Source organism: Corythoichthys intestinalis, chromosome 6, assembly GCF_030265065.1.
Source record: "Corythoichthys intestinalis isolate RoL2023-P3 chromosome 6, ASM3026506v1, whole genome shotgun sequence".
NCBI classification, from domain to species: Eukaryota; Metazoa; Chordata; class Actinopteri; order Syngnathiformes; family Syngnathidae; genus Corythoichthys; species Corythoichthys intestinalis.
The window spans coordinates 5513174-5525596 of NC_080400.1; the positions used below are offsets into that span (position 1 = coordinate 5513174).

General features: G+C 44.6%; 1 protein-coding gene across 1 annotated transcript in view; it reads left to right on the forward strand.

The window, feature by feature from the left end:
- Positions 1–4435: 4435 nt before the first annotated feature.
- LOC130917148 (LHFPL tetraspan subfamily member 6 protein) overlaps positions 4436–12423 on the forward strand; it is a 100268-nt gene continuing 92280 nt past the window's right edge. Inside the window, exons 1-2 of the mRNA XM_057838252.1 lie at positions 4436–4758; positions 7910–8393. Of these exons, the coding sequence (XP_057694235.1) occupies positions 8009–8393 (385 nt within the window). The 5' untranslated portion in view covers positions 4436–4758; positions 7910–8008. The remainder of the gene's footprint in view (positions 4759–7909; positions 8394–12423) is intronic.

Genomic DNA, 12423 nt, shown 5'->3' on the forward strand with positions numbered 1-12423 from the left:
AACCGCGTCATCACCCCCAGTGTGCATTGCGCGCATAAAACATGGCGCCCTCCGTTGGTCAAAACATGTACTACCGTATTGGCCCGAATATAAGACGGTGTTTTTTGCATTGAAATAACACTGAAAAAGAGGGGGTCGTCTTATATTCGCGGTCTAGACATTATACCCATTCACGACGCTAGATGTCGCCAGATATCATTGAAGCGATGTTCTGTCATGACAGATCTCAGATACTCTCCCCATTCACGACGCTAGATGGCGCCAGATATCATTGAAGCGATTTTCTGCCATGACAGATCTTTTTTTAGTTCTCTTTTTAGTTTAACCAGTTTGCATTATTTTATTGCAATGTTTTTCCTTATTCAGATTTGTTTCAAGACTACAATTACAGTTAGACTTCACTTTGATGGTTAATGCAGTTATTGCAATTTTGTTGTTTTATCATAATATTTATTTACATTTTCAATTTTATTTTATATTTTATTTTTATTATTTTATATACCCACAAGGTTTATTTACATTTCAAAAACCAGAAGCCATTCATTTACGAATGTGATTGCACTTTAGTTTACATATTTAAATGTTAAGATATTAGGATTTAAATGAGGCAAAATAACATGCTTTTTCTCTCAAATATATTGTTATAATCATTTGTTTCGGGTGTAATGTAATTATTTTCTGTATAAAAATTAATTTGGTGTTCAAAAAGTCTTTTTTCAAACTTGAGTCTTGAAAAAGAGGGGGTCGTCTTATAATCAGGGCCGTCTTATATTCGGGCCAATACGGTAATTATTATTATTTATACATACAGTATTACACTGTGTGACATCATGCAGGGACAGGTAGTGGAGGGCCGTTACATTCCTTTTGCAGAGCTGAAGAATCAAGTCAAAATGGCCGCCAGCCCAAAGACTACACTTCCCAGCATGCCGCACAACGCATCCAGGTGTGGCTGCTTAAGCCACTTAATTGCAGCTGGCCAGGAGGACAAGATAAAAGACGACCAGATGAAGCGAACGAGAAGGCGGAAGGAGTTTGACAGAGAGACTTGAAAGAAAGTATTTTGAGAACAGACCTAAGTTGCCATTTTTAAGACATTTTGAGTACTTTGATGAGAACAGACCTAAGTTGCCATTTTCGAGACATTTTAGTTGATTGTTTGCTTTGTTACTGTTTGTGCCACCTTTCGGCCTTTTTCACACGCTGTTTTTATGATTAAAGAACTGTTTGGTTGGACACATTGGCGTCTCGAGCTCCTTCCTGGCCAGGCCTACCTCGTGTGCGGTCACAACTGTATATCACATATTAATTTTATATTGCACTTTTTAAATCAATGCATAGAGTTCATAATTGTATTGACGGGACAGATTCCCCAGACACTGCGGCATGCTTTTTCGTAGGGGGCCGTCCCACATTCCACTTCAGTTATTCGCAGTCGGTCGTAGGTCTTCCCAAACACATGCAGCTACTCAACGCCGGATTGAGGTTGAAAAAGTACCAAAACTGTACCGCATACAAACAGGAAGGATTGTCATAGGAGTGATTTGTTCGAGGATTCAAGGTAATTATTATATTTTTCGTATTATGCATGCATTTTGAAACGTGAAATAATCAATGGGAGTAATTAGCCGCTACAGCATTGGCGTTATGCTTCGCAATATTTACGTAAAATAAATGCTAACTGCCCATTTTTTGCTTTTAACCAAGAATCGAGAATGTTTTACGTCTACATCTATAGAGAACTCAGCGATTTAAGCATTTATTCTCAAGAACTTTCAACGTAAAAAGCTCTTTCTCTGTGTTTCCACTCGGTTAGCTTTGACGGAGCTAGGTCCCCTATGAATCGGCCCCACGCCCCGGGTCCCGTCATTACATTATGAAGTCTATGATCAATGGCAATAATATATGTGTTTCTAATAACATATTTTTGTAAAATAAAACAATTGTGGCTTATTAGAGCCAACAAGTCTTTAAGTCTGAGGTTCCCTTTAAACTCATTGTCTGTCATTGACAGGGAGAGATGGACGTCCAATCCAATTGAAGTCACTTCAATTGGATTGGATGTGTACGAGTGACTAAAAAAAAAACACCCATAAAATTGTAATTCCAGTATTGCAATCATACATTCAATTAATCCGATTAATTCAAAACAGATTAACATTCTAGAGTTATCCAATTGATTACCAGTTTTTAATCAGTCATTTGCCATATGCCGAGTAAAGCACACCACAAAATTTGCTGTAATCATATTGTATAACATCGTAATATAACAGAGAGGTAATCCACAGTACTTTATATAAAGAAGATTGAAGTATTAAGAATACGTTGCCATAGCTACAACGATCAGTTTTGATTTAAATGAACATTGCTGCATGCTTATATTATATAATGCTATGATGTAACAGAGAGGACATCTCTGCATTTCACAAAACAGAAAAATAAGGGGAAAGACTGAAATATCGGACGTCTATCACTGACAACTGTGAAATGTGGGGTTCGTTTTTGTTTTTTTGTTTTTGTTTTTCAAAAAAAATCGATTCAAAGCACTAAAAAATATCCCAAGTAAAACAAAACAAGTGAATAATCACATTACACAACACGTTTTTGTAATAATAAATGAATACTAATGACAGAAAATAATTGAAAAAATTAGTGCATACAAGCTTATGCACACTATATACAGTAACTAATACAGTAGGGCAAATAAGTATTCAGTCAACCAACAATTGTGCAAGTTCTCCTACTTAAAAAGATTAGAGAGGCCTGTAATTGTCAACATGGGCAAAGCTCAACCATGAGAGACAGAATGTGGAGAAAAACACAGAAAATTACACTGTTTGATCTTTAAAGAATTTATTTCCAAATTACAGTGGAAAATAAGTATTTGGTCACCTACAAACAAGCAAGATTTGTGGCTGTCAAAGAGGTCTAACTTCTTCTAACGAGGCTCCACCCGTTACCTGTATTGATGGCACCCGTTTTAACTCATTATTGGTATAAAAGACACCTGTCCACAACCTCAGTTACGCGCCAAACTCCATTATGGCCAAGACCCAAGAGCTGTCGAAGGACACCAGAGACAAAATTGTAGACCTGCAACAGGCTGGGAAGACTGAATCTGCAGGTAAAACGATTGGTGTAAAGAAATCAACTGTGGGAGCAATTATTAGAAAATGGAAGACATACAAGACCACAGATAATCTCCCTCGATCTGGGGCTCCATGCAAGATCTCACCCCGTGGCGTCAAAATGATATCAAGAACGGTGAGCAAAAATCCCAGAACCACACGGGGGGACTTAGTGTATGACCTACAGAGAGCTGGGACCACAGTAACAAAGGCTACTATCAGTAACTCGATGCGCCGCCAGGGACTCAAATCCTGCACTGCCAGACGTGTCCCCCTACTGAAGCCAGTACACGTCCAGGCCCGTCTGCGGTTTACTAGAGAGCATTTGGATGATCCAAAAGAGGACTGGGAGAATGTGTTATGGTCAAATGAAACCAAAATACAACTTTTTGGTAGAAACACAGGTTCTCGTGTTTGGAGGAGAAAGAATACAGAATTGCATCCGGAGAACACCATACCCACTGTGAAGCATGGGGGTGGAAACATCATGCGTTGGGGCTGTTTTTCTGCAAAGGGACCAGGACGACTGATCTGTGTCAAGGAAAGAATGAAAGGGGCCATGTATCGGGAGATTTTGAGTGAAAATCTACTTCCATCAGCAAGGGCATTGAAGAGGAGACGTGGTTGGGTCTTTCAGCATGACAATGATCCCAAACACACAGCCAGAGCAACAAAGGAGTGGCTTCGTAAGAAGTATTTCCAAGTCCTGGAGTGGCCTTGCCAGTCTCCAGATCTCAACCCCATGGAAAATCTGTGGAAGGAGTTGAAAGTCCCTAAGTACATAACAAAGTATTGAGATGAACTTTTGTTATTTACCAAATACTTTTTTTCCACCATGATTTGCAAATAAAAATAAAAAATTTTGTGATTTTCTGTTTTTTTCCCCACATTCTGTCTCTCATGGTTGAGGTTTACCCATGTTGACAATTACAGGCCTCTCTAATATTTTCAAGTGGGATAACTTGCACAATTAGTGGTTCACTAAATACTTATTTGCCCCACTGTATATACTGTGTATACAGTATAAATACACACATATGTAATGCTAAATCTAACTAAATACATTGAACACCAAAAAAAAAAAAAAAAAATGGGGGGGGGGGGGCGGGGTGTAAAAAAATGAGGGGGGGGGGGGGTCGGGTGCGCTACTTCGCGGTTTTTTTTACTTATCGCGGTGGGTTCTAGTCCCCATTAACCACTAAAACCGAGGGATCACTGTATTTTATATAAGAACTGAATAATCCGAGGTATCATTGAACGCCTCATGGGGCGTTCAGGTCCTGCTCTTGCGGCGGTCCGGCCCCTGGGTGGGGATTACCGTGATTGATGGTCATCTCACCTCCAAAGAAGCGACGAGACGAGGCTCGTATGCTCTCCGGGTGCGTTTTTTCATTCACTCGTGCGGCGTCTTTTCCCAGCGCGAGATCGCTCATCTACTTCATCGATCACCTCGTCGTCGGTCGTATCGATGAGGACCGAGTGAAAATCTCGGCGTCCCACCGAAGGATTTAGTCTTTTCCTATTTTTTTGGAGCGATTGAGGAAAAGTTTCCAGCGCTCCCTCACGGAGTCGGCGGACGCGAAGGAGCCGCCGGCGAGAGGCGCACTTGATTCCGGTGGTCTTCCAATATGTAAGCCTCCCTTTTCTTCTTTCCTGGTAGTCACTTGATATTCTTTATTATTAACATTCCGACGGTGTGAGCACTGCGATAAGTCCGCGCTGAATCACTTCCTGCATGCAGAGGTTGGGGCGCACTCTGGCGTGGATGACATACAGCCACTTTATGTACTATTGTAATGATTTACAATCTATTTTTACGACGGACTAATTAAGTTTCTAACGCTTTCTTACAGTTGTGCGTGCAAGAAGGCGATGGTTTATTATTGTGAACCATCAGCTGAGGAGGCGAATAGCGGAATTTGCCTTATTATCGTCAATATTTCTAAAAGCAAATCGAGTGGTCATATAAGAGATTATTGTTATTGTTTTTTAATTAAGCACGTGACGAGGGCAACCCAACTTTCGCTGCATGTTGTGACGATGTGGAGACTGACCAAATCATTTTGTACTGTGAATGATCACAGTCCCGTTGTATTGGACGTCTATTGTCGTCAATGGCAGGGGATGAGTTAATGATTGTTAGGTACTCTAAACACTGACTAGTAATCTAAACAAGTAGACGTGACGTGACTGACCACTCACTTACAATGCAGTTCTGTGTGATCGGTGGATTGACCAATGACGAATGATCGAATTGACCCTTGTTAGGACTCGGGGTGTGACAAAATAGCAAAATGGTGATATATCGTGATACATTGTATCCTAGGGCGTAGGTTTGGTCTGAAGATTGGTAGGAACGATATTAGCGCAATGCATATAATGCAAAAAATGATCCAAATAATGTAATGTAGCTTGACTTCGTTGTTCCTTGTGGAGGCCGGTTTGACCGCAGGTAGTTTTGCAGGTTAGCAAGTGTGATGTTATGCTAACTCTGATGCAGGTCGGACTTTCAGTAGCTAAATTAGTGGTGTTTCCCCCACTTCCACAACATTGATGTCTTTTTACATGACTTACTGTGGCTGCTGCTGGCCAAAAAAAAACTTCTTGTATCCCTTCTCTCCGAAGGGGGCGGTGGAGGCGACATGTTGTTGACATGAATCTGGTAGGGCTTTGTGTGTCTTTGTGGCGGGACGGGGGCGGGGGGGGGGGGGTCTTCAACTCATCAGCCACATCCAGTGAGTGAAAAAGGATAAATAAAAATAATAAATAATAATAATAAAAATAATTCACTTAATAATGGCAGGGTCTTTTCTAACACATATGGGAAGACAATCTACAGTGGGGCAAATAAGTATTTAGTCAACCACTAATTGTGCAAGTTCTCCCACTTGAAAATATTAGACAGGCCTGTAATTGTCAACATGGGTAAACCTCAACCATGAGAGACAGAATGTGGAAGAAAAAAAACAGAAAGTAACATTGTTTGATTTTTAAAGAATTTATTTGCAAATCATGGTGGAAAATAAGTATTTGGTCAATACCAAAAGTTCCTATCAGTACTTTGTTATGTACCCTTTGTTGGCAATAACGGAGGCCAAATGTTTTCTGTAGCTCTTCACAAGCTTTTCGCACACTGTTGCTGGTATTTTGGCCCAGTCCTCCATTCAGATCTCCTCAAGAGAAGTGATGTTTTGGGGCTGTCGTTGGGCAACACGGACTTTCAACTCCCTTCTCACCCCGTGGCGTCAAAATGATAACAAGAACGGAGAGCAAAAATCCCAGAACCACACGGTGGGACCTAGTGAATGACCTACAGAGAGCTGGGACCACAGTAACAAGGGCTACTATCAGTAACACAATGCGTCGCCAGGGACTCAAATCCTGCACTGCCAGACGTGTCCCCCTGCTGAAGAAAGTACACATCCAGGCCCCTCTGCGGTTGGCTAGAGAGCTTTTGGATGATCCAGAAGAGGACTGGGATCGTGAGTTATGGTCAGATGAAACCAAAATAGAACTTTTTGGTAGAAACAAGGGTTCTCTTATTTGGAGGAAAAAGAATACTGAATTGCACCATACCCACTGTGAAGCATGGGGGTGGAAACATCATGCTTCAGGGCTGTTTTTCTGCAAAGGGACCAGGACGACTGAACTGTGTAAAGGAAAGAATGAATGGGGCCATGTATCGAGAGATTTTGAGTGAAAATCTCCTTCCATCAGCAAGGGCATTGAAGATGAGACGTGGCTGGGTCTTTCAGCATGACAATGATCCCAAATACACAGCCAGGGCAACAAAGGAGTGGCTTCGTAAGAAGCATTTCAAGGTCCCGGAGTGGCCAAGCCAGTCTCCAGGTCTCAACCCCATAGAAAATCTGCAGAGGGAGTTGAAAGTCCGTGTTGCCCAACGACAGCCCCAAAACATCACTGCTCTAGAAGAGATCTGCATGGAGGAATGGGCCAAAATACCAGCAACAGTGTGTGAAAAGCTTGTGAAGAGTTACATTTGGCCTCCGTTATTGCCAACAAAGGGTACATAACAAAGTATTGAGATGAACTTTTGGTATTGTCCAAATACCTATTTTCCACCATGATTTGCAAATAAATTCTTTAAAAATCAAACAATGTGATTTTCTGTTTTTTGTTTTCCACATTCTGTCTCTCATGGTTGAGGTTTACCCATGTTGACAATTACAGGCCTCTCTAATATTTTCAAGTGGGAGAACTTGCACAATTAGTGGTTGACTAAATACTTATTTGCCCCACTGTAATTCTTTTCTTTATTGTTTTGTACTGCTCACGTTGTGTGAGCCTTTTCATTGTTTCAACTTTAAAGCGTCTTTGAGCATTGGTAAAAGCGCTCTATAAATCAAATGTATTATTATTATTCATTTTGCTACTGAAAGTCCGAACTGCAACAGTTAGCATGACATTAAACTTGCTAACCGTCAAAACTACTGCGGTCAGGCCAGCCTCCACTAGGACCAACGAAGCAAGCTACTCATCCCTTGTTTGGATCATTGTTTGCATTGTAATTGCATTGTAATATCGTCCCTACCAATGTTGAGACCAAACCTACGCCCTTGATGACAAGTGGTGTAATCAACTACTCATTCTGCATGTCATGACTAATGCGAACTGTAGACAAGTGATATAACCAATTGCCAATGAAGTCACATTGAGTATGATAAATTCTTATGAATAATTTAGCCTCATTACATTTTTGTTCTATGTATTAACTACAATATCTGAATAAACTAAAGGATCCTCGTATTTGTTGCCGCCAGGGCCTGGCCGTCAGCGAGGAGGTGAAGACATCCGGACCTTCCTTCTTTCGTCGCCTCCTTCCAGCAACCGGTTGCCGATTTTCTCGCGTGCTGTCCCGCATGGCGTCCAGTCTGACGTGCACAGGGGCGGTGTGGGCGCTGCTGTCCCTGATGTGCGCCGCCGCGTCCTGCGTGGGCTTCTTCATGCCATACTGGCTGCTGGGATCTCAGATGGACAAGCCGGTGTCTTTCGGGACCTTCCGTCGATGCTCATACCCGGTGCGCGACGAGGAGCGCCAGGCCACCGTCATGCTGGAGCAGTGCGGTCGCTACGCTTCTTTCCATGCCATCCCTAGCCTGGAGTGGCGCATCTGCACGGTGGTGACGGGCGTAGGCTGCGGCCTCCTCCTCTTGGTGGCGCTCACCGCTCTCATGGGCTGCTGCATCTCCGAGCTCATCTCGCGTACCATCGGTCGCGTGGCCGGGGGCATCCAGTTCGTCGGAGGTAAGAGCAAATGGTTGTGTAGGGAATGGCAAACTACTGATACTAGTACTATGTATGATGATTGACTTCTGGGCTGAGATATACCCAACTAATCGCCAGTGCTATTTGGTGGTACTGATTGACCCATTTTGCCACATTTCATTGGTCCAAACAACATGGCATCCATCTCAGTGTCTGATACGTCAACTGATATGACTGAAATGACCGACAACCAATGACTGAAATGCCAACCGCTTCATGACTGCTATGTTGACTACCCAATGACTGAAACGTCAACTACCTAATAACTGACATGCCAACTTCCAAACGACTGACATGTCAACTAACCAATGACCAACATGTCGACTATCCAATGACTGAAACGTCAACAACCTAATGCCTGAGATGCCACATTCCTAACAACCAACATGCCGGGTTCCCAATGACCAGCATGTCAACCACCAAATGATCCACATGGTAATACCTAAAGACTGACATGCTGAATTTTTAATCACTGACTTGTCAAGCACCTAATGCCTGATGTGTTAACTGACCAATGACCGACAAGTCCAATACCTAATGACTGATGTGTCAGTTTGGCGGCAATGACCATTACGCTGACCACCTAATCAGTGACATACCGACTGCCCGATGACACCGACATGCCAACTGACCCGGTAACTGACGTCAACGCTTCAATGACCAGCATGCCTACTTCCTCATGACACTGACACGTCGACTGACCAATGACTGATACGTCAACGCCTGACATGCCAACTTCCTAACGACCAACATGTTGAGTTCCCACCAACCGACATGTCCAATATCTAACGAATGATGTGTCAATTTGACGGCAATGACCAATATGTTGAGCATCTAACCAATGACATGCCCACTGTCCGATGATACCGTCATACCGACTGACAGATGAGATCCTGACTGACCCACATGCCGACTGACCGATGCCGGACATGACGACTGACCAATGACACCTACATGCCGATTGTCCGATGACACCCACATGCTGACTGACTGATGACGGACATGATGACTGACTAATGACACCGACATGCCGATTGTCCGAAGACACCGGCATACCGACTGAGAGATGACACCGGCATACCGACTTTCCGATGACAACGGCATGCCGACTGTCCGATGACACCTACATGCCGATTGTCCGATGACGGACATGACGACTAACCAATAGCCACGTTTACATGGAGCCAAATATTCCAATTACAATCGGTTTAGATGTTCAAACCGAATAAATGCGTTCCATATAAACACCTCATTCGGAATGAACAGGCCCAAACCGAATGGAATTTCATTCCGTTTCACGGGGTGGAATATTCCTTTTCCCAAACCGATTAGAAGTCAAATTATATCATGTAAACAGGGAAGTGGAATGGTGTCTGGTTGTGTTCTTTCTGCACATGCTCCGTACTGACTTGGTGACGTCACTTGGTGACGTAAGTAATATCACTTGCAACATGGCTTCCAAGCACAGCGCACCTAATTGGAGTCCGGTGGAAAGTTTGTATTTAATTCAAACTTTAAAAGAATTGAATATAATTGCTCGCTTAGACGGGCGTAAAACGAGGAACAGTGAACTATTTAAAAAAAGTTCATGAGAGGTTACACGAAGCCGGAATAGACCTGAGCATTGACCAGATTAGAAACCGGTGGAAAACGCTGAAAACCGGCTACTACAAGGCAAAAGAGCAAAACAGCAGAAGCAGATACAACCCCACAAACTTTCCGTTCTCCGAGCCGATGGACGAAGTGATGGGAGGACGACCACTGGCCAACGTCGATGTCCACGGCGTGGACGTGGGTTTTGAGGAGGAACTGTGTGATGGGGACAGTTCTTCTCTGAAGTTAAAACAGCAGCATTCTGACGATCGATCTCCATGTTTTGCAACGTGACGCTTTGTTTTGATAAATCTGCGCATGTAAGACGGCAGTTGTCATATGTCCTTTCGGAATAAAGGCAGACACATGTAAACGCTGGATCGGAATAGATGAAGTGACATGTAAACAGCTGATCTGAAATTTCCATTCGGAATGATTTGAATCGGTATGAATAAAAGTCAGCATGTAAACGTGGCTAATGACACCTACATGCCGATTGTCCGGTGACACCGGCATGCCGACTGACCGATGACACCGGCATGCCGACTGTCCGATGACACCGGCATGACGACTGACCGATGACACCTACATGCCAACTGACCGATGACACCGGCATGCTGACTGTCCGATGACGGACGTGATGACTAACCAATGACACCTACATGCTGATTGTCCGATGAAACCGGCATACCGACTGACAGATGACACCGGCATGCCGACTGACCGATGACACCGGCATGCCGACTGTCCGATGACACCGGCATGCCGACTGTCCGATGACACCGGCATGCCGACTGTCCGATGACACCGGCATACCGACTGTCTGATGACACCTACATGCCGATTGTCCAATGACGGACATGACGACTAACCAATGACACCTAAATGCCGATTGTCCGATGACACCGGCATGCCGACTGTCCGATGACACCGGCATGCCGACTGTCCGACAACGGACATGACGACTAACCAATGACACCTACATGCCGACTGTCCGATGACACCGGCATACCGACTGTCCGATGACACCTACATGCCGATTGTCCAATGACGGCCATGACGACTAACCAATGACACCTAAATGCCGATTGTCCGACGACACCGGCATACCAACTGACAGATGACACCGGCATGCCAACTGTCCGATGACACCTACATGCCAATTGTCCGATGACGGACGTGACGACTAACCAATGACACCTACATGCCGATTGTCCGATGACACCGGCATACCGACTGACAGATGACACCGGCATGCCGACTGGCCGATGACAGCTACATGCTGATTGTCCAATGACGGACATGACGACTAACCAATGACACCTAAATGCCGATTGTCCGATGACACCGGCATACCGACTGACAGATGACACCGGCATACCGACTGACAGATGACACCGGCATGCCGACTGTCCGATGACACCTACATGCCAATTGTCCGATGACGGACGTGACGACTAACCAATGACACCTAAATGCCGATTGTCCGATGACACCGGCATACCGACTGACAGATGACACCAGCATGCCGACTGACAGATGACACCAGCATGCCGACTGTCCGATGACACCCACATGCCAATTGTCCGATGACACCGGCATACCGACTGACAGATGACACCAGCATGCCGACTGTCCGATGACACCTACATGCCGATTGTCCAATGACGGACATGACGACTAACCAATGACACCTAAATGCCGATTGTCCAATGACACCGGCATACTGACTGACAGGTGAAACCGGCATGCCGACTCTCCGATGACACCTACATGCCAATTGTCCGATGACGGACATGACGACTAACCAATGACACCTACATGCCGATTGTCCGATGACACCGGCATACTGACTGACAGATGACACTGTCATGCCAACTGTCCGATGACACCTACATGACGACTAACCGATGACACCAGCATGCCGACATGCCGACTGACCGATGGCGGACATGGCGACTGTCCGATGACGCCGGCATGCCGACTGATCCAGTAACTAACATGTCAACACTTCAATGGCCAACATGTCGACTGAACAATGACACTGACACGTCGACTGACCAATTACCAACAAGCTGACTATCAAACAACCGACATGTCGTGACACGTCACCACCTGGCACTTGCCGTTGTGCTACATCTGTCAACCTGCTGTTTTCCATCCGTCGCATCCACCCAAAGCATCTGCTTGTCACTTGCTATATTTTTCTGGTCGGTATGCGCTGCAGCCGTGCTGGCGTGTGTTCAAAAATGTTGTTTTTAACCCGAGCAGTGTCCACGAACGTCACGTGACATGCGTCTGTGGAGAGGAAGCCCACGCTGTGCTTTTCAGAGGCCAGACTTGAGCTCTCCAGCAATGAAAGCCTCTTTTCTGGCAGTTTGATGGTCGCCCGCGCACACTAGTGCACTTTTGTTTA